Consider the following 27,937-nt stretch of genomic DNA (forward strand, 5'->3'; position numbering starts at 1 on the left):
TAACCATTCTGGTAAAATAATTAAGTATAATTAATTAATAATTAAGTATAATAGTTATTGATGGACCTGTAGAGAGAAAAAGTAATGCAGTGCAAATATTATAAATACATATATTCAATAATAAATACATTGATAATACAATGCAATCAATAACACATTTGTCCCAAAGGTGTTTACACTGAATTTTAAATGGCCTTTTAGGCTACAGTCTCCTTAAATATTTCCTACAATAAACCAAAAAAAGAAAGACATTGACTCGTACTAAAATTCTTTATCATTTATAATAATTACCGAGAAGAATAGAGTTAATTAAATGTATGAAAATTAAAAAACTCAACAACAGTGATACGTGTCTCGGTTTTTTTTTTAAAGCGTCTGGCTTTGTTTGATACACTAAAAAGAACCGGTTGATACGAGTCATAAGTTCAAGAATCAGACTACACTGTATGCATTTTGATTGTCTAAAAAGAACCGAGTGATTCATTAGGGAGTCGGATTACTTTAGAAAATAATCGTTCAGGAGTCAAACTTCACGTGTAGCGAAATATATATTAAATTATGGAACACAGTAAAACAATAATAAATAAAAACAGAAAATAGCAAACTATGTTTTGGAGTCGTCAGTTTGAATTAATTTAAATTTTAAATGACCACATAAGGACAATTTTTAAACCCATTTTGAATCAAATATCGGTATTTTATCCTCTGCTGTGTAACTTGTATTTTCTTACATCTTTGTGTGTTATTTGAGAATTATTTGTAATCATTTACAATTCATTAGAATAACCTGATAATGCCTGACATCCCACAAAGCCCAAACACTCCGTATAAACCGCTACTTTCTCGGCTTAGTATACATTTACCCACATAATGCGTACATAATGCTGCTAATCACAAATCCCCAGCTCGGTGCGGGCCGGGGCGGGTTTTGCGGGGGCTTGTGTGCGTGAGCGCGGATTGGTGGAGCGCGCAGAGGAAGCTTGTGCTTGACAACCAGCGAGCGCAGAGACAACAAGAGCCTCTCACCCTGAAACACGGAGGAAAAACACCAGACAGTGCGTGTCGACACACCCTCGGTGGACCCACAGAGGATTTCTGCACTTCGCGTATATGTAGAGATTATCAGGTGAGATTTAAATCGCTCTTCGCGACGCTTATCGCCGTTGTTTTGAGGATAGGCGAGGCCGGGGAGGCTGCTGCTGCTCCGCCTGGATGACACACTCTCTCCCCCCGCAGCTTCAGAATACGGTGGATATGGGTGGATATCCCCTCTCACAGTTGTTGGATAGGATGTCATTTGGCTTATCTAAGACATAATAAATGAAAGCGGCTAGAAGATAGATGATTTGCAATCAACTCATCCAGATACACCGGGGGGAAAGCATGAGAAAGCAAATCTGCATCAGTGCATTTTTGGGGCCGTGTGCTGTGGCTAGTGGTTAAGGTATCGAGCTTGTAACGTAATGCTAAAAAAGTATGAAGGTTTAAATTACAAAAAGGGCTATTCGTGATTTAACATTGTGTTTTTTTGTAGAAATGTTAACTAGTAAGTAATATAGGTGACCAGAGATCATTCTTCACATGTGTTTATTAACCCATCTCAAATAAGAACATCCAAAATTAATAATATTATTGTTTTAATGAGTTATATTAATTTCGATTTCTCATATTTATGGTTGTGTTTTTCTTTAGCTTTCAGCAATAATGTGTAATTTTAAAGCATAAGTCTAAGTGGTTTTTTATTAGTTATTTGAAATGATTTAAAACAGGTTAAGTTGGATATGAAAATATCTGCTGACTCTGAGAAGAGAACAGTATTTGAGAACAGGCTGTTTTATTTTGGGTGGAATGTACGTCACCTCCCATGCTTGTGTGTTTACATCTGCAATTTCTGGCATGATGACTCTTGTTTCTCAAAGGTTTGGTATTTTAATTAGAAGATCACTTTTTCACTTGCAGTCTTTCAGCAATAAAGTGCTTGAATACACTCTACATTAGAGGACTTTATATACTGAAATAATAAATTATTGGTAGCACTTCACAACACAATAACTATAACAATAACAATAAGCAATACATTTGTTACAGTATTTATTCATTTTTTGTTAATCATTAAATAATATAAACAGATAAAAATGTTGATATTAATATTGATATTTATATTAATTAAGGTTAATAAATGCTTTAGAAGAATTTGTTGCTCATTTTACAACAATAAAAAGAAAATGCATTACACATATTTTAGTAGCACTTCATTTTACAGTCCTGTTTTGAATGCACATAATGTACTTATTGTAGTAATGACACCAACTGGATAATAATAACTACTAACCCTGAACCTACCCCTAAATCTAACCTTAGCCCATGGCCATGTGTTGTTACCTTACTCAATATTTTCGTGGGAAAGTACACTGTACATTTGTAGAACCAAGACCACAACCTTTGATAATCCATTTCGATTTCACTCTAATGTTAATGTCACAATATGTCACAATAAAGTTACTACTTATGTTACATTGCAACTTGAAGCCAAACATGTAAACATGTTATTAGTTATTTGAATATTTATATCAATATTTATTATTAGTATATTGCAGCCTCCATGGCCTCGCCTATCCTCAAAGCAACGGCGATAAGCGTCGCGGAGAGCATTAATGTGGAAATCAAATACCCTATACTAATAAAAAAAAACAATTTCACGTCCCTTAGTAGTAGGTTTCGGTTCAAACCCTACAAGGCCTGATCACAACTGGCCGCTTCTTGCTTGAGCAAATGTGTACTTTAACTGTCTTTGGATAAATCCATCTTTTAAATAATGTGTTCATTCTTTCTGTGAAAGCTTGCCACCATGACGGCTGAGGAGATCATAAATGTAAAGGAAGTGGAGATCATCAAGGTGATGCTGGACTTCCTAAACTCACGCAAGCTGCACATTAGCATGTTGGCCCTGGAGAAGGAGAGCGGGGTCATCAATGGCCTCTATTCAGATGACATGCTCTTCCTCAGGTATGATCCATTCGCACCTAATGTTCTGGCAGAATTCAAAAAGACCACTGGCATATGGGACACCTAATGTGGCATCAACATGACCCATTAGAATAATGCTTATATTTCTGTCAGGGCCGCTATCGTCAAAGATGATTGACTATTAGCATATAGCTTGGATTGGCGGTATGGTTCTGTTCTGGGCAAAAACTCCCTGTGCATCCGTGCAGCCTAGCAGCAGCAATTATCCCCTTAGGGTAAACAGAACAGAACCAATATAATGTATAGCACATATCATTAATGTACAAAATAATTCGGGAATTTAGTCTGATTCAAGGGTAGAGAATACCAAATCCTGACTGGACGAGGGGAGGAGCTGGGGACGGAGGAGGGTAATTGAGCTCTGAAGAAATGCAATAGCTGCTGATAGTACTGAGGGACCGTATGCTGTGATAGACATTGTATCTATAGTTTGACGTGATCAGCTGATGTGAGCTTGGCTAACGTGACCTGCCAGAACTGACCCTTTTATTTGATTTTTTTGCTTGATTGTACTCTGAAGCAAGCAAATCAAGCATTTGTTTTACTATAGAGTGCAACGTTGAAAACACATTTTTGTAGGCCAACCCAAAAGATCACCCTCTTTTCCTCGACAATAACCCATGTAGGCTATACACCCCGATCACACAACTTCACTGTCACTGCCATTACACTTCCGAAAACGCTTTCACTCTTTATTTACCTGTTTGGTACAATGGTGTTTAATGTCCCATTTTGCCACTTCTAATCTATGCAATTACGTTTTTAAGACAAGTCAAAGTTTTAAAGAATATCACAAGGGGGTATTGATGTAATTTATCTTGTAGAATAAAACATGAAAATATATTGAGCTTGTGTTAACCAAAGACCTTATTTCAAGCATTTGACCAAAAACCCATTCAAAAATCCCATTGTCTTTTGAGTATGATTGAGTCGGAAGTGTAAAATGCTAACTTGTTTCTGTGTTTTAACCTACCGTTCAGCATCAAGTACATACAGCACTCTAGTAATTTTTATCTGAAGAAAAAGTCTAGACAATTTTGACTTCAGTTTTGAATCGACAGCCCATAGCTCAGATCTCACTAGCGTTCCTCATTATTCAATTAGTGCATGAGAGTTCGAGCCCCTCTTCAGAAACCGGGCCTCTTATGAACAATGGTGCTCTTCCCACCACAACACTGATTAACAGTCTAGAGCACAGTCAGGACACGACTCATAAGACAACTCCAGAGTTTGGTTTTGCCATCAATAATTTACATGTAGTTCGTCTCTGGTGATTATTATACTATTTGAGACAGTGTAAGACAACATCAATTCAGATCATAAAATATAGCTTTTTACCTCATGTTTTTGAGAAATGTTCCTTTGTATATACTTCAAATATTATTATATTAAAGGGGGGGTGAAATGCTGTTTCATGCATACTGATCTTTTTACACTGTTAAAGACATGGAATCCCATACTAAACATAGACAAAGTTTCAAAAGTTAAGGTGGACGTTTGATGGGAGTATTTCTTTGTCAAAAATACTACTTCCGGTTAGTCATAAGTTTCGGCAAGTTTTTTGCGATCATGCGTCCCCATTGACGTTAGTGGGGGCGGAATTTCCTTGTATGGGCCTTACGGACAATTCTACCGGAAGCGTGGGAGAGAGAGAGAGGGAGAGAGAGAGAGGGAGAGAGCGAAAGCAACAGGCTATGCCCATCAAAGCGCTCGTAGGCTGCACTGCACAGGTAATGTGCACAATTAACAATGACATCAAAAAGTGCGTTTTTGGTTGCCAGACCAAGACAGTCCTGCACAGATTCCCCCAAAACCCCGCGGTAAGGCAACAGTGGATGTAATTTGCTTTTCCGGATCAGCAACTGAGTTGCGCGAATGTTTATATCTGTTCGCTGCATTTCGGTGCCGACTGTTTCACAAGGCCCAGCTCGACACAGGATTTTCCAATAGCCTAATGCTGAAGGATGGAGCAGTCCCAACGTTAGAACCGCGGGCGGTGAGTTAGACTGCTTCAAATGTCTGTGTCTATGCTCATCAAGTAGCCCAAACATGATCACGTATAGTTACTATATATATTACTATATATAGAAATTGATCAATAGAGCATGCGATGTGTAGTGCGTGTACATTTGTTTAGCTGGCCACTATATGTGTAACTTTATGTTTGTGTATTGTAAAAGCACTCAACAATACACAAAGAGGGGGGAAATATGTTGAACTAAATAAGCACGCTTCTTCATTCAAATGCGCTAACGTTACTATTCCGTGTCTTTCTATGTAAACACTAACTTAACCTGTCTACACAAACCACGCGTAAACACACACACACACGTGCACAACTGCACTTCCCACATGTACACCTTCAAAGACAAAAATACGACGATATAATTCAAGTATAAATATGTAAATAACACAAGCCGCTAAGCATATTATATAGTTAGTGTATATCGTACCACATAGAGACGTCCTGCTCTAGTCGTTTTTGCTGCTGCTCCTGTTCAACTGCAGCCTCTGGGTCTGATTCCGGATCATAGATGTATGGCTGTATCTGATTAAAAGCCATATTTTTATTTTGAATAAAGTTTTTTCCCCGCTGTTAGGGATGACAGCTTTACGACGCACTCAACACAATAGCAGCGCGCTGCTGCACACGTCATTATTTAGCTCCGCTCACACGACACGCCCCCACCCGCTCGGCTTTTTTCGGAAAGACTCGGAACAGCGCATCTTTCTTATATAATTATAAAAAAAATAAAGACTTTTCGGAGATATGCAGGATGCAATGCTACTCTATAGGTACTCAAGATTGACATGACACTGACTGAAACTGAGTGTTTCACCCCCCCTTTAATATACTATACTAGCCTATGTTGCTAGTTTGAAGCTGGTACTATTATTGTGCTATTATAATTGTCTGGTCACTCTCTTTTTATCTCCTTCTCATCCATTCTTCCCTCTTGCAGGCAGCTCATTCTGGATGGACAGTGGGATGAAGTGTTACAGTTTATTCAGCCTCTTGAGTGTCTGGATAAATTTGACAGGAAAAGGTAAGAGATCAGCTCAGAATCTTTCCTGAATTTCAACCCTAATAATTAGAGCTCACTTGCCCACAATATGCACTGAAAAGAAATGAATGAGGCATTTTTTCCCTTTAGAATTGTATCATTTTGTACATAAACGCTGATTAGGGGTTCACTTAATATTAAACATTTAACAGTTGCTTAAAATGATAAACACTGCAAATTATTTGTTATGAATATAAAATATAAAAAAAAGAATAACTTATATTTAACTTCACATATATGGTTTGCATTTTCCCATGTCCTCTCAGGTTCCGCTACATTGTTTTGAAACAGAAGTTTCTGGAAGCTTTGTGTGTGAACAACGCCATGTCTGCTGAGGATGAGCCACAACATGTGAGTAACATCTATTCATCAAAGAAGCCGGAAAAAAATATCACAGTTTCCACAAACATATGAAGCAGCACAACTGTTTTAAAATTTGGTAATAAGAATTAATGTTTTTTTTGTGCACCAAATCACCATATTAGAAGGATTTTTGAAGGACATTCGATCATGTGACTCTAAAAACTAGAGTAATGATGCTGAAAATTGTGCATTTTAAAATATATTCAAATAGAAAACTGTTATTTTAAATCGTAATAATATTTTAAAATATCACTGTATTTACTTTATTGTTCATTAAATTAAGTGCAGCCTTATAGCTTTAGAATAGTTATAAAATAATAGAGTTTCAAAAATCTTCAAAAATCGTACCTACCTCCCACTTTTGAACTGTAGTTTCAGTATAATAATAATAATATAAAATCTTTAAAATAATTAACAGTATTGTGAACTATATTATATTATATTATATTATATTATATTATATTATATTATATTATATTATATTATATTATATTATATTATATTATATTATATTATATTATATTATATTAAATTATATTATATTATCACAAAATGATAAACGCCACAAATGGATTCCACCTTTTATTGTGGCCAGCCTAAGGCACACCTGTGCAATAATTATGCTGTCTAATCAGCATCTTGATATGCGCCACACGTGAGGTGGATGGATTATGTCGGCAAAGGAGAAGTGCTCACTAACACAGATTTAGACAGATTTGTGAACAATATTTGAGAGGCCTGGAAACATAGAAAAAGTGTTAGATCTTTGAGTTCAGCTCATAAAAAATGGGGGCAAAAACAAAAGTGTTGCGTTTATAATTTTGTTCAGAGTATATAGAAGATAAATAAACATATGTATAAAGTCACAGCAGTTTATTTAGTGTCTTCTAATCTTATTTTACTAGCATGTATACCTTCTATCAATACTATAGTAACACCATGTCAGAAACTGCTCTTAGAGCTTTTTGCAAATGGCTCAAACTAGCTTTCTTAAGCTTCTCTCTTTGATTCTGTCCATCTGTGTTCAGTTGGAGCTGACCATGCAAGAGGCTGTGAAGTGTCTGCATGCTCTGGAAGAGTTTTGTCCATCTAAAGATGACTACAGCAAGCTTTGCCTTCTCCTGACGCTGCCCCGCCTCACCAACCATGCTGAGTTCAAGGACTGGAATCCGAGTACGGCACGTGTGCAGTGTTTTGAGGAGGCCTGTGGCATGGTGGCTGAGTTTATTCCTGCTGACCGAAAGCTGAGTGAGGCCGGGTTCCGTGCCAGCTCCAACCGTCTATTCCAGCTTCTGATTAAAGGCGTACTGTACGAATGCTGCGTGGAGTTCTGCCAGAGCAAAGCTACCGGAGAGGAGATCACAGAAAGTGAGGTTCTTCTGGGTATAGACATGTTGTGTGGGAACGGCTGCGATGATCTCGACCTGAGTTTGCTTTCTTGGCTCCAGAACCTGTCGCCCAATGTCTTCTCTTGCGCCTTTGAGCAGAAGATGCTCAATATCCACGTGGATCGTCTTGTTAAACCTGCCAAGGCCGCTTACGCCGACCTCCTTACTCCGCTCATCAGCAAGCTCTCCCCATATCCCGCTTCCCCTCTCCGGCGTCCGCAGTCTGCAGACACCTACATGACGCGCTCTCTCAACCCAGCACTGGATGGCCTGTCCTACGGTCTCTCTGGCCAAGACAAGAGAGGTGTGGGAACAGATGGAGGGAAAACTTCACCCATGTCACACTCGTTTGCTAATTTTCAACACCTGAACCGCAGTGTGATGATGGAGAATTCAGGATGTCATAGCATCTTTGAGGAGTCACCAGAGAGGTAAACATCACCTGATGCACCTGTATCTGCATTAAAGCTTGACACACATAACTCATTTAAAACTCTAAACAATAAGAGGCACCATGTGGAGAACACTATTACAGTGTGAATTAGCTGATTAGTGGTAAATTAGCTGTAATTATTCAAATGAAAATCACTTAAATAAACAATAGAAATGTCTATGATATATTTTAGGGTACATCATTATAAAATTCACAGATCAGGCATAACATAATTTCTAAAATTGTGTTGGTCCCCCATTTGCTGCCAAAACAGCCCTGGCCCGACGAGGCATGGACTCCACTAGACCCCTGAAGGTGTGCTGGGATATCTGGCGCCAAGATATTAGCAGCATATCCTTTAAGTCCTGTAAGTTGTAAGGTGTGGCCTCCATGGATCTGACTTTTTTGTTTGGAGGCCAAATCAACACCTCAAACTCCTTGTGCAGCCCCATATGCAACAAACTGTGATACACTGTTTATTCTGATACTTTTTTATCAGAATAGAAAGCATTAACTTCTTGAGCAATATGAGCTACAGTAACTTGCCTGTTTGATGGGACCACACGTGCCAGCTTTTGCTCCCCCCGTGCATTAATGAGCCTTGGCCGCCCATGACCCTGTTGCCGGTTCATCACTGTTCCTTCCTTGGACCACTTTTGATAGATACTGACCACTACAATTTTGGAGATGCTCTGATCCAGTAGTCTAGCCATCGCAATTTGGCCCTTGTCAAACTCGCTTAAATCCTTATGCTTGCCCATTTTTGAGGACAAAATGTTCACTTGCTGCCTAATATATCCCAACCACTAACAGGTGCTGTGGTAATTAGTCTTATTCACTTGCAGAGATAATTAGTGTTATTCACTTCACCTGTCATAATGTTATGCTTGATATTATAATAGAAAATAATTATTTTAAATTGTAATAATATTCCACAACATTACTCGATTTACTGTATTTGTAATCAAATAAATGCAGCCTTGGTAAGCATAAGCATAGACCTCTTTCAAAATATTAAATAATCTTGATTGTTCCAAATTTTTGTTATCGTTTAAACGCCATGTGAGGAAAGGTCTGTTTGAGTTGCATGTTCAAGGCATATTCAATTTGGAGACATTTGATGGGTTTGGTAGAGAAGAATGACTTGAAAGCAGAATCTTTTCAGAACAAAGGTGCGTGAGGTGTGTGTTTAAAACAGTAATGTGGACTCTCTGGTCTTGCAGCTCCAGAACTGAAACTCCATCTGATAAAATGATGAGCTCACCTGGTCCTCAAAACTCTCGCCCGGCCTCTGCCCCGGGTCAAGATGCTCCAGAGCCTGGTTCTGCAGAGAAGAATGAGGTAATTTGTCAGTCAATTGATATCTCCCGAACATTTAGCCTCTTCTCTAGCTTGCTTTCTAACGTAGTCGTCAAATAAACCTCACATTGTATATTACGAATATTGTTGGCTGTTTAATGAATTACGTTGTTCGTCTCTTGTATGTCTCTTTGGATAAATCATCTGCTAAATGAATGAATGTAAATTGTACACAAATTTAATTTAGCATTCAATTTTAAGTTAACTTTAGTGAATTTCTGGTTTATTTACAACAGCTTTAGTTATTAATTTTGTAATTGTCTTCGAGCAGTAGAAGTTTGCATGTGTACTGCCTGTAGCCCTGAGCAGGGTCACACATAACTGGCAAGCTCAGCTACTGCTTGCACTTTATCACTGCATAGCTTGTGATAGATTTCCAAGCTAAAGTTGCTAGGCATGTGTTTGTGAGGGGACTGTAATGATGGCATTTCTTGAATGTTGATTGATAAGTTTTGTTTTTGTGTGAAGAATTCTAGAATGTTGACCTTTTATAGATTGCTCTTGTGTGAAGGGTTCTAGAATTCTCACTGTCAGAGATTGTGATGAAAAGACTTCTAGATTGTTCACTATTAGTGGCTGTTGTCTGGAATGCTGATATTTAGTCTAGAGCCTCACCAATATGGGGGCAGATGCCAATATTAGGGAGTAAAAAAGTCTGATATTGATATATCAGCTGATATTCTTTGTGTATATTAGTACAGTACAAGTCAAAAGTATGGACACTTTTCCATTGGTGTGTCCAAACGTTTGGCTGGTAAACAGAATACATACATAAACACATTTTTTGCAATGATCACTCAAATGTGGTGATCAAAAATGTATAATGATGGACAGAGATATGTAATAGAGGCAGGGTATAAACAGTTTAAATGAATACAATGCATAATCGACTGTGTTTACGGGGATACTCTCCAAGATGACGTCATTTTGCTTGCACGTGTCCGTTTAAGCTCAAAAGAAAGAGAAAGAGAACTGAATCGGAGACGCTATCAGCATGGCTGTGTGCACACAGAAAACAGCATGTGTTACAGTACTCTTGCGCTTGATGGGTAAGGGACTTAAAAACACATGCAACTGATGATCGCCACATTGATGCTAAAGCGATACATTGTGCAGCCCTACTTTACAGTAAGTTATGTATTTCACAACCTAGTTAACAACTTATCTGGCTGGTGTCACTACAGTAACCTAGGTTGCCAGTAGCAAACAATGGAGTGTGCTCTTCTGGACAAACAACGTAATTACACAATTTACAAGCATTTTATCGGCATTATTATATGTTCTGTAAAAAATGTCATATGCCAAATAATTCTACGCCTATACTATATCTGTGTCAGATTCATATCGGCCGATTAAAATCAGCAGACCGATTAATTGGTCGGGTTCTAATTATGTCCGTTGTATGAAGAGTTTTAAAAGTTAAAAAGTGAATTGGAATGTTGTGCTATAGAACAGTGTAATTTTAGTATCATTGATACTATTACACCGTGTCACCACAGGACCCGATTGTTGTTGCATTGTTTAGCAACAGCTAGAAGCTGTTCATTACGGACCTGACAAAGCGACCGTTGCAAATCCAGTTGTCCTTTCTATCAAAAGTAGTGTGAGTGCTTGAAGTATGTCAAAAATAGATCAGTTGACCAATGAGCTTGTCTGCTCAACCTTCAAATATTTGGTTAGAATTTGCTGTTGCAGTGCGCTTTCAGAAAACCTCCACCGTCCAGAGCTCCACCTGTTTGTTCTTTCAAGGTAGCCTAGCAAGATCAGTCTTCACAAGAACAAGTCCATTCTTTGCAATGTTAAAATTGAGAAACAGCCACTGTATTGCTATCTCTGATTGCAGAGGCTCGGAGATTTGATTTGATAGTTGAATGGTTGTGGTTTGCTATTGCTGTGATCTCATGTGAGTGACAGGTTGTCCCGCCCTCGCATCATGACATCAGAGAAGAGATGTAGCTGCATAAAGAAGGGGAAGTTATTTTGGTTAAAGATTACAAGGGCACATGAATAAAATAAAATAAAAAATGTATGTGCACAAATAAATAATTTATAATAAACACTAAAACATTAAGAATTGTGAATTTTGATTTCATGTTGATTTTAAGAACCTCTCTCTGTTACATTTCTCATCTTTGTCCCCTCTGTTTCTGTGCAGTTGTGGGACTCCACAGAGCAGTTTCAGGAGTACTACCGACAGCGTTTGCGTGTTCAGCAACATCTGGAACAGAAGCAGCAGCAGAGGGAACTCTACCAGCAGATGCTGCGAGAGGGCGGAGTCCAGCAGCACGAGGCGCCGCCCACCGCCAAGCACAACCTCACAGAAGCCTTCCTTACCAGGTCAGCCAAGCTTCACATCACCACTAACGTCACCTCCAAAGGTCAGCGTTTGTGTCTAGAGCTGCACTGATGTACAGCAGACCAGCTGAATTTCACAAACACAAAGACACAAGGTGGAATCTGATGCTGCTTAAAGCAAGAGGGTGGGATGCAGAGAAAAGGGCATGGCAGGTTCAATATCAAATGAAAGACTAATAAGACGTAGATGAGAATGACCTCAGGGTTTTACAGATGGGGCAGCGAGCAGCCACAGAACTCAAGTGGGTGGAGAATTCCCCAAGGAATACAAACACATACACACACACATGCTTTTAGGCCAGTTTTACACTTGTGTGCCTATGCCTTCAACTCACATTTACATGTTTATGTTTTATTTAGTATCAGGCAGGTTAGTAGTTTGTATTCATGGTTCCCGGGACAAATTTTTGGAACACAAATGAAGATATTTTAATGAAAACTGAAAGAGATCGTAAAAGAAACCCATATGAATTGAGTAGTTTAATCAAGTCTTCAAGAATTGTTGTTTTTGCACATTAAAGAAGTATGGTTGAACTTCCGTTTACCATATTTGATCTGCTCTATGTATGTCCGCTGATCAATGTGATTAAAGGCCTGAATGAAATCGGTTCATCATATAAAGAGATTGTCTCTCTTCAGAAGAATTGGATTAAACTGCTTGATTAATATGACTTTGTTGTACAATCTCTTTATAAAGTACGTTTTGAAGTGTCAGGTGAACAGACTTTCAATGGAGGGACCAAAATCTCTCTGATTTCATTAAAAATATCTTAATTTGTGTTTCAAAGATGAATGAAAGTCTTATGGGTTTGGAACGACATGAGGGTGCGTAGGATGAGACAATTAAATTTTTTTGTTTGAACTATCCCTTTAAGTTATATTTTGAATTCCAAATCTTTAGCATGGATTTTTGAACGCTACTTTTGTGTTGGACTGTTGGCCTCTTTTGTTATATGGTTTTTATCCCACACGATGGCCCTTGTATCAGGGGTGTGGTTGTGTTTTTTATATGTCAATTCATATTATTAAGAGTTGAGTTTCATATTTCATTGATGTATATATTGATTCAAATAAACTTAACATAATAGATTTGAATAAATCATTCCCTTTTTACAAGACAGACTCCAAATGTGTCAGGAATCCTTTCTCAGAGTATGCAAATTAGTTTTTTTTGTTTTTAACTGTATTCATTATTTATTGATGTTGCATGAGCTGTCACTCAAATTATTATAGACCCCTCAAAAAACACGACAGGAAAAACTAGTTAACCGTAATGATGCAATCAGAGAGGAATCGCTGAACTCATTTTAGAACCGCGTTCTCTTGTTCGGCTTTGTTACTTCTCTAGTTCTGTTGCTGTGGTTACGGCACAATTGTAACACAGAAACATAACAAAGGGAGGTTTTGGAACCATGCCGGGCCGTTCCACTGGTGATGTCATCATTAAAGGCCACAACCATAAATAATGCAGTGTCGGAGGGGAGGGCAGAAGAAACATTCATTGTTCTGTCAACAGAAGCTTCACTGGTCATGAGTTATTGCAGAAACTTCGGAATAGGATATTCATTTGAAGGATAGATTATTAGGACAAATAATCTAGAAACAAATACAATTCTATTCTGTGTGCACACTGGTCTTATGCGACCGGCTTCAGGGGATTTTAAGGGGAAAACCCTTGTTGACCGCAGGGAAATGACCAGTTGTGTTAATCGTGGTTTGTGTTTGCCAGGGATTAAGATGAATATCAGATGAAAGGCTAATGAGACGAACCTACAGATGGTGCAGCGAGCAGCTATGGAGCTTGAAGTGGGTTGAGAAAACCCCAAGGAAAACACAAACACATTTTATAAGCTATATGCACTTTGATGTGTATGTAATTAAAAAAAGCAACTGATCATCAGTAATGTGAGCTTAAAAATAAAATCTTTTGCGCAAGCTTAAAGTTATCCCCATTTAGCCAGGCCTTTAACTATTAGTATCCATGTTGCAGTTTATTCTAGTCTCTTTGACGGGAAGCAACTGTATGAGCTACATGTAAAATGACCAGTGGTCATATTCAAATACATTTTAAAATGTTCTGTAGTGTATTTTTTACTGAAATCCCTGGGTCCAATTGCAAACAGGGTCCACAGATTAATAGCTTTATGCATGGAAAATTTAGTTTACTTCATTTTAGTTATTATGGTAAAAACAAAGTTAGTTTTATGAGTTACTGATTTGCATAAACTCCATAAAGCCAAATTGCATTTTTGATTTAAATTTAAACAGGATCTTATGATTTTGAGAAAGCTCTTGCCTTTTTTTGTGTGCACTGCATAGTCAGTGAACAGTCAGTGGGAAGTCCGTGGGCACCTATTGACTGAAAGCTTCATGATTTTGCATGTGTGCAGGTCTATTCAAAGATTGGAGGAGCTGAATGTGGGAATGGATGATCTGGGTGAAGAGGTGCAGGCTCTCTCTCAGCAGTGTAATGGAGCCAGCGACAACAACAGTGAGGCGAGAGATGCCTCGGCCACGCCACAGACACAGGAAGTGGGTGGAGGAGCCAGCGATGTGGTCACCAGCACTCCTCTGAGGTCAGCAGTTCAAGCAGCTTCCCCTCCACCCAGCCAGTCTCCTGTACTGCCCCAGAGGTAAGAAGAAGAGACCCGTGCTTTAACTTTTTAGTCACAATCACTCTGTTTTTCAAAATCATATAAAGATTTTAAAAATGTCTATCCTTCAAGAGGGTTAGTTCACCGAAAAATGAAAATTCTGCCATTAATTACTCACCCTCATGCCGTTCCAGACCCATAAGACCATCTTTGGAACACAAATGTAGATATTTTTGTTGAAATCCGATGGCTCAGAAAGGCCTCCATTGGCAGCAATGTCATTTCCTCTCTCAAGACTCATAAAGGCACTAAAGACTTTGTTACAAAGTCCATCTCACTACAGTGGTTCTACAATCATTTTATGAAGTGACGAGTGTTTTTTGTGCGCAAAAAAAACTAAATAACGATGGCCGATTTCAAAACACTGCTTCCTGAAGCTTCGGAGCTTAATGAATCAGCGTATTGATTCATGATTTGGATCGCGTGCCAAACTACTGAAATCACGTGATTTTGGCGATCTAACCACTGGTTCGATACACTGATTCATAACGGTTCAAAGCTTTATGAAGCATTGTTTTTGAACAAAAACTATTTTCGTCGACTCGTTTATGGGTCTTGATAGAGGAAATGACATTGTGGCCAGTGGAGGCCTTTCTGAGTCAACGGATTTCAACAAAAATATTTGTGTTCCGAAGATGAACGGAGGTCTTACGACATGAACGACATGAGGGTGAGTAATTAATTTTTATTTCTGGGTGAACTGAACCTTTAAAGTAAGATTGCTTTTTAGAAAATCATGAGCTTTTTGTCATGTCAAACTCAAATACATATGTTTTATTTTGTTGTCATCTGCAGTGCCCAGGGAGACAAAACTGGACAGATTGACAGCAGTTTGACCCGCTCTAAAGACTCAGAGGTACAGCTCAACATAATTACCCCAATAAAGCCTACTGTTTCATTTTTGGTACACAATTCTAAGGCTACAAATTTATCAACATGACTTTGCTGAAAAAGCTGTTGTACACAATCGTCTACATGCTCTCTGTTGTCTGATTGATAGTTCTTACTTTTTAGCAAGTAAAAGGCCTTTAAGTGTTATTCAAAAACATCTCCTTTCAGGTTGTGGTACACATTTGCTGTGAAATCTTTAATGATTTTCCTAAAGTATTTATCCTCTTGAAGTTTGAGCTCAAAAGCCTGATGTTAAACTCAACAAATTTGATTTTGTCTGAAGGTTCAATTTATTATATAATTTTAAAATAATTGTTGTTTTATTGTTTCTTATGTCAGGCTTTACAGGGTTAGTATTCACTGAATAAAACATTCTCCCTTCGAAGGCTTTAGTGTTGGTTTAATTACAGCTCTAAAACTTCTCAGATCAAAAACAGATTAGGGATTGTTCAGGGATTATTTGAGATTAAATGAACATAATCTTCAAATAACCCTTCTAACGTACTACATGTGTGTTTAAATGTGTGTAATACAGAAAGAGACAGCTAAAGCCAAGTTTGTGATGGTCAACACCTTGGAGGATACGCAGGCGGTCCGCGCAGTGGCCTTCCACCCCACAGGAACATTATACGCGGTCGGCTCTAACTCTAAAACGCTGCGTGTGTGTGCCTATCCTGACACGCTGGACACGAGGTCAGTCGCCCACTCACTGCATTAAAACCTGCTTAAAAGATCTGAATCAGATACATTATAGATGATAGAATACAAGCATGGGCCTAAAATCCTCATTTCAGCCACCCAACGTTAATTATAAACACTAGAAAATGAGAAACACTATGAAATGTTTGAGCAAGAATGCTATTTTTGCCAACGATTTTTGAACAATTTAATGATCCATTCATAAAGACAGTCACTTGCTTTGTTCCTGAATCAGCCGTTTGAATGAATGACTCAGTTACTTGCTGCCACCTACTGGTGGTTAAGTTTCATATGTAAAGTTTTGCTTGTAAAGTATCATACATAAACATTTTGAAACATTGATGCATTATTAATGCAATCATAATTGCAGTGTAAATATGTCTAAATGTTGCTTTAGATACAGCTTCTGTGCCCCTTCTGCAGTGCAAAATGGATTTTGTTGAGACTGATTTAATTTGACTGGTAACAGCCTATATAGTGTCTTATTATTCTAATTTAAAGGCACAGTATGTAAGATTTTTTTAAATTAAAATATCCACACCAAAAAAAACTAGAAAATTCCTAAGAAAAAAATGTTTTTTTTATACAAATTTAACTGGCTGGATCAACAAAGTGCAATAGTTCATTTGTAGGGAACCAGAACCTTTAAATAACATTAATGATGTCTTAAATATACTTTCTATACTATATTGTTGTTTCTCTCAGTGGCTCGGGCACTGTTAAACCTCCTGCAATCCGCTTCAAGAGGAACAAGCATCACAAAGGCTCTATATATTGTGTGGCCTGGAGCCCCTGCGGACAGTTACTGGCCACCGGCTCTAATGACAAATACGTCAAAGTGCTCCCCTTCAACCCTGAAACCTGCAATGCTACAGGTGAGAGAAAGAGTGATTGCAAACCAACATTCATGAAATCTTCATAGAGTTTGGTTGAATGACTTTATATATTTAAATTCAGGCCCTGATCTTGAGTTCAGTATGCATGATGGGACTATCAGAGATCTGGCGTTTATGGAGGGGCCTGAGAGTGGAGGGGCCATTTTAATTAGTGCAGGAGCTGGAGACTGTAACATCTACACAACCGACTGCCAAAGAGGACAGGGCCTTCACGCACTGAGCGGACACACAGGTAAGCGGAGCGGACACACATTTTTATAAGACATACTATTCCATATGTTCTGTACATACATATTATATAAACATACAGATCACAGATCTTTTTAATATTTTCGTTCCTTATTAGTGTTGTCACGATACCAAAATTATGACTTCGATACGATACCAGACTAAAATATCGATATATCGATACTAAATCGATACCACAGTAAAAAAAAATAAAAAAAAAATAGATAAGATAAGATAAGATGCTTAATATGACAACAGAACTTGTTATTATTCATTGTTATTTTTTTACAAAAAATTCATGTGGCCAGCATGTTCCTTAGGGTTGGGCGTCGTTTTGATTTGAACAATTATTGATCAATTGATCAATTACTATTAAAATTATCTCACAAATTTTTGCTATCTCAATGTATTTTTTACAATGGTGTAAATGTGTTGCAATAGCTTACACACAGCACAAGAAAGCTTGATTTCGAATGGTAAATTGAATTTAAAAAGACGAGTAAACAGTAATAAAATAAGAACAAATAAACAGATTACAAACAATAGCACAAATAAATGCAATAGAATAGAAGATACAAATGAAATAGACTGCTTTATTTTTTCAGGTAGGTCTAACATTCAGATAAGTAACTGAATAAAAAAAATGCATAGTAATTACATTTAAAACAACATTGGATAATGTTCTTTGTAAAAAATTCAATAGCGTACAGATGAAACTATTAAAGTTACAAGTTGATCAGTGAAGAGCAGTTGATCGTTTGTCTTTTTGTAGTTTGAATAACAAATGACTGCGGTCCCTTTAAGACTAACGGACGCATGGCTATGTGTGTGTGCGCTTCAGATGTGAGCACGAAATCTGCGGGGATTAGTAGAATTAATTTATGTGCAATCCCGCGCGAAATTCAGACCGATCACACACTAACACTAACACACTGTCATGAGGAAAAAGTCCAGCAGAACGCGCGTTCGCCGTGCTCAGAGGTTAACCGGGCTGAGTGAGAATATGCCGGTGTGTGTCAACTCGCTGACGGTCAGAGAGAGCGCAGCTGATATCGATACTGTAAAACCTGAGAATCGTATCGTTTCAGATATTCCAGTATCGATACATATCGAAATATCGATATTTTTGACAACACTATTCCTTATGTGATTTGTGTGTGTTTTCTCTCCTCAGGTCATATCCTGTCTCTGTACACATGGGGGGGCTGGATGATCGCGTCCGGCTCTCAGGATAAGACTGTGCGTTTCTGGGACCTGCGTGTTCCCAGCTGTGTGAGAGTGGTTGGGACGTCCTTCCATGGCTCAGGTGGGCTTCACCTCTTAGCACTTTCACTTTCTTAGGGCTTCACTTTCTTAGCACTTTGCCTGCTGAAAAATGCACATAATAGGGTCATTCTATCAACCATAAAATCAAATGTTGATTTTAATAGTTTATTTTCTGATGAAAGACAAGAAAGCCAAAATATTAAATGTCATGGGTGGATATTTACTGAGTAATCCGATATTTTTTAGAGGAGGGGGAAAATGACAAATTACAGGGGGGTAAAAAAAAAGACTTTAGTTTGCATTTTATTTTACACAGTGATTGGCAGGTCTATTAGTAACATCTGCTGACTTAAGCAATCAATGTTGCATTATATGCCCACAGTAACAGTTCAAAAATGGGAAAAAGCACTTCTTTTTTTCTCTCCAAGGTTTGCATGACTGTAATTTTAAACCATTAAAAATGGGTAACAACAATTTGAACAGTCACAAAATGTCATCAAAATGTTCTATAAAATTATCTTTTGAAATCTTCATTTTTTAAAGGCCTAATATGGTTAAAATCCAAAGATATGGGGAATATCTCTGGATTTGAACCATATCAGGCCTTAAAAAAAAAGAAGAAAGATTTCAAAAGATAATTTTATTAAGAACCAGAACCTAAAAGGATATTGAGATATTTTATGCTTCTTGAGTTAGACACGCAGACTTGGGGAAAAGAATATAATAATAATTATGGCAATATTTTAAATGTTCTATTTTTTTAAACCAGCTGCATGCAAAGGGACCCACATTTTGTTTTTTACCATTGAAAATGTGTACAATTTAACAATTTATTCTTAAAGACATTTATGGCTTTCATTTTAGTTAACTATAACAACCCTGTTTCAAAATTGTTGATATTATTTTTAATGTAGTACGTTTTCATTGTTCAACACGTTACATTCCCTCTTTTCTTCTTGTGAGAATTTTTTGACAAAATAATATTCATATAAATCTTGTCTCCCTGAGTCTGAGTAATCAGTTTTGGGCAGTGTTGTTGAATTGTATGGTGAGTTTGTGGTTGTTCATGTGGTGTATGTCCTGTGTGTCTCAGGCAGTCCTGTGGCGTCGGTGGCTGTGGACCCAAGCGGGCGTCTGCTGGCAGCAGGGCAGGAGGACAGCTCCTGTATGCTGTATGACATCAGAGGCGGGCGCATGGTTCAGACGTACCAACCGCACTCCAGTGATGTCCGATCGGTGCGCTTCTCTCCCGGGGCTCATTACCTGCTCACAGGATCCTACGACACCAAGGTCATCGTCACTGACCTGCAAGGTGAGATCGCAGATGCCCCCCAGTTTAGTGTCTTTGAACTGAATACATGAAACCAGTGTTATTTTAGTATCATTGAGATACTGTTTTTTAGATAAACTTTTGATAGAAACACTTTTGACCACTGCAGACCGGGAACACCCCACAAGAGCTGCAGTTTTGGAGATGCTCTGACCCAGTTGTCTAGCCATCACAATTTGGCCTTTGTCAAACTCGCTCAAATCCTTATGCTTGCCCATTTTTCCTGCTTCTAACACATCAACTTTGAGAACAAAATGTTCACTTGCTGCCTAAAATATCCCACCCACTAGCAGGTGCCATGATGAAGAGATAATCAGTGTTATTCACTTCACCTGTCGTAATGTTATACCTGATCTGTGTTTTTCCCAGTAATGCTCTTGTGTATAATATTTAATCAGCTTGAAATTGCTCTTTGTGAGTTTAATCTCAGTCAAATAATTTTTTTTAAATCTGTAAGATATCCAATAATCTCAAATAACTGAAGAAGTTCATTGGTCAAAAGGTGTGGGAACCTGGTTGTAGAAGTGTCAGCTACACTTATAATATAGTGTATAATCAATGCGGATGATGCATTTCTAAAACATTTAAAGTAATGAAGTACATTTTTAATCATTGTACTGTATGTGTGCAACAGGGGACCTTACAAAGCCGCTTCCGTTGACTGTAGCGGGAGAGCATGCGGATAAGGTGATCCAGTGCAGGTGGCACACACACCACCTCTCCTTCTTGTCCTCCTCCGCTGACCGCACAGTCACACTCTGGACGCAGGCCACGTAGAGCCAGCTCTGGCCACTAGAGGGAAACAACACATGCATTTATATATGTGAAGCGCTGTGCTTCTGTTTTTGTGTCTGTCTGTATGGTATGAGTGTGTATTTATTTTGTTTCTGGACCTTGAGTTCTGATTCACCGTGTATGGCTGAGATAAATGCAAACCCTTTTCATGTACATGGTTACCGATTGACTGCCAGTGCCAAGTGTCTGATGGCCCTGCTGAGCCATACTGGGATGTGATGCTTTGCTGTAGTGTGCTTGGCTATATATGCGCTTCCATTCAATAACCTTTATCAAACACTCAACCTCACCACACATAATTGGATAAACACAGGCTCAATGGTGTCATGTGATCTATTCTGTGGCCTTCCTGAGATTTTATAGCGTCTCTGAACCACATCATTTGGATAAACACAGACTCAGTGGTGTCATGTGATCTATTTTGTGGCCTTCCTGAGATTTTATAGCATCTCTGTGTGTCCGCTTTCCACAATCACAATGTGTCTGTACATGCCTGTTTAAATCTAGCCTCTGGAAATAGATGCAGTATTCTTCTTGTCATTTATGATGTATCATTGCAAACCGCTGAGTGAAAGCTGTGTGAACATGTTTGAGTGAGATGTACATGCAGTCCAATGCTTGGCTGATTAATGGACATTTTTATGGTTTGCTGCAAATACTGTATCGAAATTCCGCTGCTCGTGCAAATATCAAAACCAAGTCAATGTAAACTGCCTTTGTAAATGCTGTCAAGTAAGTCCGTCATTTAAAGTGGTTAATGTTTGAATTTCACTGTTTTTGCTTGAAAGAGTTTGCAGCCCTTGTGAGTGCCTCTGAACTGATGGCATGGATCAAAGTATTAAGTTTTTAAATGTAGATTTATGAAGGGAATTTAAACTTCCTATAAACATCAGTCTATATGTAGTGCTAAAGAAACATTAGATTAAATGTTTTGGGCATTGGCACATAGGCTTGATAATCTTTAAAAAAGAAAAGAAAAAGTGAAATAGTTTGATACTATGATCTTGCACTTTTTTGTGTTTTATAATATCCATCTCCTGTTTGTTTGGGTTGTTTATGTTGTATATTTTCTAATGATGTAGATTTTATTATTTAATCTCATTGGGGTTTTGTTATTATTAATGTTATTAATTTTAAATCGAAGCCAAACTAACGTTCTGACACGTTTATGCTAATAAGCAGCTCTCACTTGAAGTTGTGTAGTGAAATATTGTGTTTTTCCTGCGATCCTTTCTAAAATCATATTTGGACATCAGTGACTACAGTAAAGGCTCATGGGACAAGTCTGCTGCTGTTGTGTCTGAATAAATAACCCTATTCTCTACTACGACTCCATTCATTTGCATTAAGGACTAGTGGCTCAAATACTTTTTAGTTTCTTGATGTTGAATGATTCCCGTTCACTATGAAAACATTAGATCGGTTGGACACACTGCTGAGGTCATTCACTTTAGAAACATTGGTCACTTGACAATTTGGGAGGAAGCCCTTGGATGTCAGAATTGGATTGCAAAAAAAAGATGGTCTTCATTTTTACAGAATACCATCATCGAAGTTGCCATTTGAAACACAGATGTTTATGCATGCAAGCCATTAAATGGACCTACTAGAAAATTACCCTACTATTTAAGTTTTATTGCAATTTCTCATGCAGCCCTTGTGTAAACCTCACTTTACTGGCCTCAAGAGGCACACTAGGAAATTTTCTTGTAACTGCCTTCAGTCTTCAGCATTATTGTTAAAGCCCTCCTTTCATGCTGGAGACCCTGGTTCGAATCCCATTTGGAGCAGTTGTGAGTAGGACCGGTTACATTTGGTGCCATGACCCGGATGGGAGTGAGGTTTAGAGGGTGAGTGTAATAGAGGCCAGCTAGTAAGATTTGTGCATGTAAACGTACTCGGTTACTTTCGTAACCTCGGTTCCCTGAGAGAGAGGAACGAGTATTACGTATGGGAAAAACTCCTTTTCTCGAGAATGTGAAGCAAAACTTTTAATAAAGGTATCTATGTAAAGCGCAGTGAGCTGCACGGCCATAGCCCAGCGCGAGGAGCGCTCTGATTGGCCGGGCTGCGGCAACTGCAGGAACCTATGGTGAGGCGGCTGAGAGGAACGAACCAATGGGGGGCGTTCCAGAAGCCCGCCGAAAAAGGTGCTTATATTTGCATACAGGAGGCTATATAAGACCCTAATTCGCCATAGGTGTCAGGTTTTAAGATCGACTGAAGCGATACCTGAGAAGCATAAACACGGCACGGAACGTAATACTCGTTCCTCTCTCTCAGGGAACCGAGGTTACGAAAGTAACCGAGTACGTTCCCTTTCGAGAGAGGTTCCTCGTATTACGTATGGGAACACAATGTAAAGCGCCGTGTGTGCTGACTGACCCAGTATACCCAAAGCACATGTTATAAACCCCCGAGACACCGACAGAGGCGGCTTATAAGGGGAATGAAGAACCGGAAGAGTCGGTTCGTTTGAACAGCTGATCGGACATAGTCGGATCTTATGATGAATGAATAGTGCTTAAGGACTAATGTGTACAGGCCAAAATGTAAGGCAATCTGTTTGCCAGGGTCAAGATAGAGCCTAGATGGAGAGAAGCCCTGCTTGTAGAGCTGGAACCTCCAACTTGTAGAATCTGATAAAAGTGGACGGAGAGGCCCAGCCTGCCGCCGCACAGATATCTTCCAAGAAATGTCACACGACCAAGCCCAAGATGAGGCCATGCCTCTAGAGGAGTGGGCTTAAATGCCTGTAGGACAGGTTAGGTCCTGGACCTATATGCTAGTGGGACTGCATCCACTATCCAGTGTGAGAGACTGTTTCATGACAGCACAAACTTTAGTGCGGCCACCGAAGCAATGAAGAGCTGATCCGACTGCCTGAAGGGGGCGGAGCGCTCTAGATACAATCTCAATGCTCTGACTGGGCAGAATAGGTTTGTGAACCTCCTGGCCCCTTTAAGAAAACACACAATAAGATCACTTTTCCCTAGTGAATGTGCCGCGATCGGAGCGTGGCTAGCTGCTATGGCGGAGACACACACCCCGAGTATGGAGGGGGGACGACCCGCATCCATTAGCTCTTGGAGAAAGCGAGCGGTTCCGCCAGTTCGCATGAGTGTGCGTCGATGTTTCGCGTAGCCCATTGGTTAGAAAACCACTGACCACTTCAAAGCAGAGCTGCCAGATAGCAGGGGCTCTAGCTTCCGAAATAGTGTTCATAACTTGTCAGAGAGGTTCCCGGATACCGTTGATGGGCCATACGTGGAGGGCCCACAGCTCGGGATTGGGATGCCAGACCTTCCCTTTCATTGGCAGAATAGGCATGGGGCTGTGTCTGACAGCTGAAACAGTATGGAGAACCATGTGCGGTTCTTCCAAAGTGGGGCTATTAAAAAGCACAGGCTGCAGCTGGATCGCGATCGGAGGGAACATATAGAGGGAGTCTGGGCCAACATGGGCCAGGGCATCCCTGCGTTTGCAGAAAAAATATTGGGCAGCGTGTGCTGTGCGAGCTGAATTGTTTGCGGGTAAAGGGACCATCCCCCTGGGGACATGGGTCCTCTGGATAACATGTCCGGACCCTGATTCAGAATACCTGGCACGTAAGCCGCCCTTAGGGAGCTCAGATTGTGCTCTGCCCATAAAAGGAGATGCTTAGCCATGCAGTGAACAGAGTCTGATCTCGGCTGCCCTAGCGATTTTATGTACATTATCAAGACGTGGTGGTTCTTATGCCGTAAGTCTTGAGTCTATGACAATGACTGTACTGATAAGCCTGCCCCTCGAAGGCGAATCTCAAGAATGGCCTGTAGTGGGGGTGGGGGGTTATCGTAACGTGAAGTATGCGTTTTTCAGATCTATTGAGAAAACCCAATCCCCGGGGCGAATGTGCGCGAGGATTTGTTTCACCGTCAGCACCTTGAAACGAGCGTGTCATAAGTGCTTTGTTCAGATGCCTGGAAAATGGGCCTGAGACCGCCACCCATTTTCGGCATGAGGAATTAGCGACAGTAAAAACCTGACTCGCTAGCGTCGGGTGTACTGTTTTCGCCGCTCTCTCCTTTAACAGTCTCAATGCCTCAGCGAGAAGCACGTGACTGACACTGCTTCTTACAGAGGGCTCGACCACGGCTTGAATCGCGGGGTCTGCGAGCAATACTGTAGCGAGAACCTCGTTTTATATGTTCAACACCCAATATTATATACCAGGAATGGCCTGCCAGGCCTGGGCTCGTAAAGCCAGGGGTTGAATTAGATTCGGGGGCTGGCCGCTTAGTAATAGGGGCCTGTTAGCCGGGTTGCTTGTGCTGTAACACTGCTTGTAACACTGTGGGGATAGTGTTAGTTTTGGCGGTGCAGGCTTTGCAGTGGGCGCACGCCTCACATTTATATTGTGTGTGCGAGAGTGAACTTTGTGAAAAGTGCTTGGGTGCAGGAGTGCAGACTGTAAAGTGGGCACATTTCCTACATAGAAAGCTCTTTTGTGTGTAGTGTAAACAATGTGCAGTGGCGCACAACCTACGTAGAATACCCACGGTGCAAACCAGTGAGCAAATCCACAGGGGTAAACGCACACAGCATTAGTGTGCAGACGAGCGTGTTTAACACAGGCTAGTTGACTGCAATATTTCATCTCCAGTCACTTAACTTAAGGGAACTGGGAGAATGTAAGGAAGTGTGGGTGGTATGTGAGCCATTCCACAATGCCGTTATGCTCTAGTCTAGACTGAAAGCACGCATGCAGACAAGCGTGTTTGACCACAGGCTAGTTGACTGCAATAAGGCTAGTTGACTTTATATGGTGTAATCCGGCCGCGGCGGGATTTATTTGTGATTTTGTGAGGCTGAATTAACAGTGCTTATGTAGGGGTGCACACTGTGTAGTGGACACTTTGTCTACAGTGTAAAAACCTTTCCAGCCGCCTGAATAAAGGGGACTGGAAGTGATAGAGTGAAAAAAGGGCTTAGCTTGGCAGCCATTTTCCGACGCCCTTATGCTCTGACAGTGAGCGCGTGCTATGACGTAAGCCGCGCTCTAGTCAGCAACGCGCTGTGGAAGGGGCGCGTGCTATCATGACAAGGCAGCCATTACAACTTCCTTGGCAGTAAGCGCGCGCTGCAGCGACATTGTTCTTGACATACCCAACAGCCCGAGCTCGCTCGTCTAACTTACTCTAGTATTCTCTGTCCGCAGCGCTTCAGCACGGCGGCGGTAGAATGAGCACGGCGAGAGCTTCGGCTCGAGTTTGTTTATTCACTCTAGTATTCTCTGTCCGCGGCGATAGAGCGACAGGACGAGAATTGGAAGCGTGAGGAAAAACTCTGTCCGCGGCGCTTCTAGCACGGCGAGAGCTTCGGCTCGAGTTAGTTTATTCACTCTAGTATTCTCTGTCCGCGGCGATAGAGCGACAGGACGAGAGAATTGGAAGCGTGAGGTAAAACTCTGTCCGCGGCGCTTCTAGCACGGCGAGAGCTTCGGCTCGAGTTTGTTTATTCACTCTAGTATTCTCTGTCCGCGGCGATAGAGCGACAGGACGAGAGAATTGGAAGCGTGAGGAAAAACTCTGTCCGCGGCGCTTCTAGCACGGCGAGAGCTTCGGCTCGAGTTAGTTAATTCACTCTAGTATTCTCTGTCCGCGGCGATAGAGCGACAGGACGAGAGAATTGGAAGCGTGAGGTAAAACTCTGTCCGCGGCGCTTCTAGCACGGCGAGAGCTTCGGCTCGAGTTTGTTTATTCACTCTAGTATTCTCTGTCCGCGGCGATAGAGCGACAGGACGAGAGAATTGGAAGCGTGAGGTAAAACTCTGTCCGCGGCGCTTCTAGCACGGCGAGAGCTTCGGCTCGAGTTTGTTTATTCACTCTAGCATTCTCTGTCCGCGGCGATAGAGCGACAGGACGAGAGAATTGGAAGCGTGAGGTAAAACTCTCCGCGGCGCTTCTAGCAAGGCGAGAGCTTCGGCTCGAGTTTGTTTATTCACTCTAGCATTCTCTGTCCGCGGCGATAGAGCGACAGGACGAGAGAATTGGAAGCGTGAGGTAAAACTCTGTCCGCGGCGCTTCTAGCACGGCGAGAGCTTCGGCTCGAGTTTGTTTATTCACTCTAGTATTCTCTGTCCGCGGCGATAGAGCGACAGGACGAGAGAATTGGAAGCGTGAGGTAAAACTCTGTCCGCGGCGCTTCTAGCACGGCGAGAGCTTCGGCTCGAGTTTGTTTATTCACTCTAGCATTCTCTGTCCGCGGCGATAGAGCGACAGGACGAGAGAATTGGAAGCGTGAGGTAAAACTCTGTCCGCGGCGCTTCTAGCACGGCGAGAGCTTCGGCTCGAGTTTGTTTATTCACTCTAGTATTCTCTGTCCGCGGCGATAGAGCGACAGGACGAGAGAATTGGAAGCGTGAGGAAAAACTCTGTCCGCGGCGCTTCTAGCACGGCGAGAGCTTCGGCTCGAGTTTGTTTATTCACTCTAGTATTCTCTGTCCGCGGCTGTAGCGCGACGGAATGAGAGAAGAGTGGGAACAACTCTGTGGCAGCGGCGGAAGAAGAGCCGCGGCGGCGGCAGAGTGAAGAGAGCTTCGGCTTGAGTGTGCTCATGTCCTCTAACATTCTCTCTTTCCGCGGCGCTATTCAGCGCGACGGGACGAGAGCAGAGGGAGAGTGAGAAGAGCTCCGTCTTTCCGCGGCGCTTAACGATGCGGCGGAACGAGAGAGTCCTCGAGTAGAACAAGCCTGTAAGCTCTAGAAGTGGCGTTGCAGCGGCAACACACACACAAACACATATAACACTCAACATAGACACAGTTTAAAGGATATATAACGCCGGATGGCGTAGCTGGAACGGCAGAGAAGGCGGAGAGGGAGTCCGTCGTCCTCAGCTGCAGGTTCCGCTGGTGCCTTTTCAACGGCGGTGCTTCTTCCGGAGACCAGCGAAGGTATCGCTGAAGGAGATAAAATCTGACACCTATGGCGAATTAGGGTCTTATATAGCCTCCTGTATGCAAATATAAGCACCTTTTTCGGCGGGCTTCTGGAACGCCCCCCATTGGTTCGTTCCTCTCAGCCGCCTCACCATAGGTTCCTGCAGTTGCCGCAGCCCGGCCAATCAGAGCGCTCCTCGCGCTGGGCTATGGCCGTGCAGCTCACTGCGCTTTACATAGATACCTTTATTAAAAGTTTTGCTTCA

At 40.8% G+C, this 27,937-nt stretch overlaps 1 protein-coding gene across 1 annotated transcript; it reads left to right on the top strand.

Annotated features, from left to right (window-relative positions):
• Positions 1-967: 967 nt before the first annotated feature.
• Positions 968-22,073, top strand: wdr47a (WD repeat domain 47a). Its single transcript, XM_067452652.1, has 15 exons — positions 968-1,126; positions 2,840-3,006; positions 5,991-6,074; positions 6,359-6,443; positions 7,484-8,274; positions 9,500-9,617; positions 11,791-11,972; positions 14,381-14,623; positions 15,440-15,500; positions 16,071-16,228; positions 16,940-17,109; positions 17,192-17,362; positions 18,533-18,664; positions 19,718-19,936; positions 20,589-22,073. The coding sequence occupies exons 2-15, from the start codon at positions 2,849-2,851 to the stop codon at positions 20,729-20,731; spliced, it is 2,715 nt and encodes a 904-aa protein (XP_067308753.1). The 5' UTR covers positions 968-1,126; positions 2,840-2,848; the 3' UTR covers positions 20,732-22,073.
• The last annotated feature ends 5,864 nt before the right edge of the window (positions 22,074-27,937 follow it).

This window comes from Pseudorasbora parva, chromosome 9, assembly GCF_024679245.1.
Source record: "Pseudorasbora parva isolate DD20220531a chromosome 9, ASM2467924v1, whole genome shotgun sequence".
Lineage (NCBI taxonomy): Eukaryota > Metazoa > Chordata > Actinopteri > Cypriniformes > Gobionidae > Pseudorasbora > Pseudorasbora parva.

Excerpts from the sequence above, each read along its gene's own strand:
- wdr47a (XM_067452652.1), top strand. The coding sequence starts at position 2,849 with ATGACGGCTGAGGAGATCATAAATGTAAAGGAAGTGGAGATCATCAAG. Across the intron at positions 8,275-9,499 it reads TTTGAGGAGTCACCAGAGAG|CTCCAGAACTGAAACTCCAT; the intron begins GTAAACATCACC and ends CTGGTCTTGCAG. Across the intron at positions 14,624-15,439 it reads TCTCCTGTACTGCCCCAGAG|TGCCCAGGGAGACAAAACTG; the intron begins GTAAGAAGAAGA and ends TGTCATCTGCAG.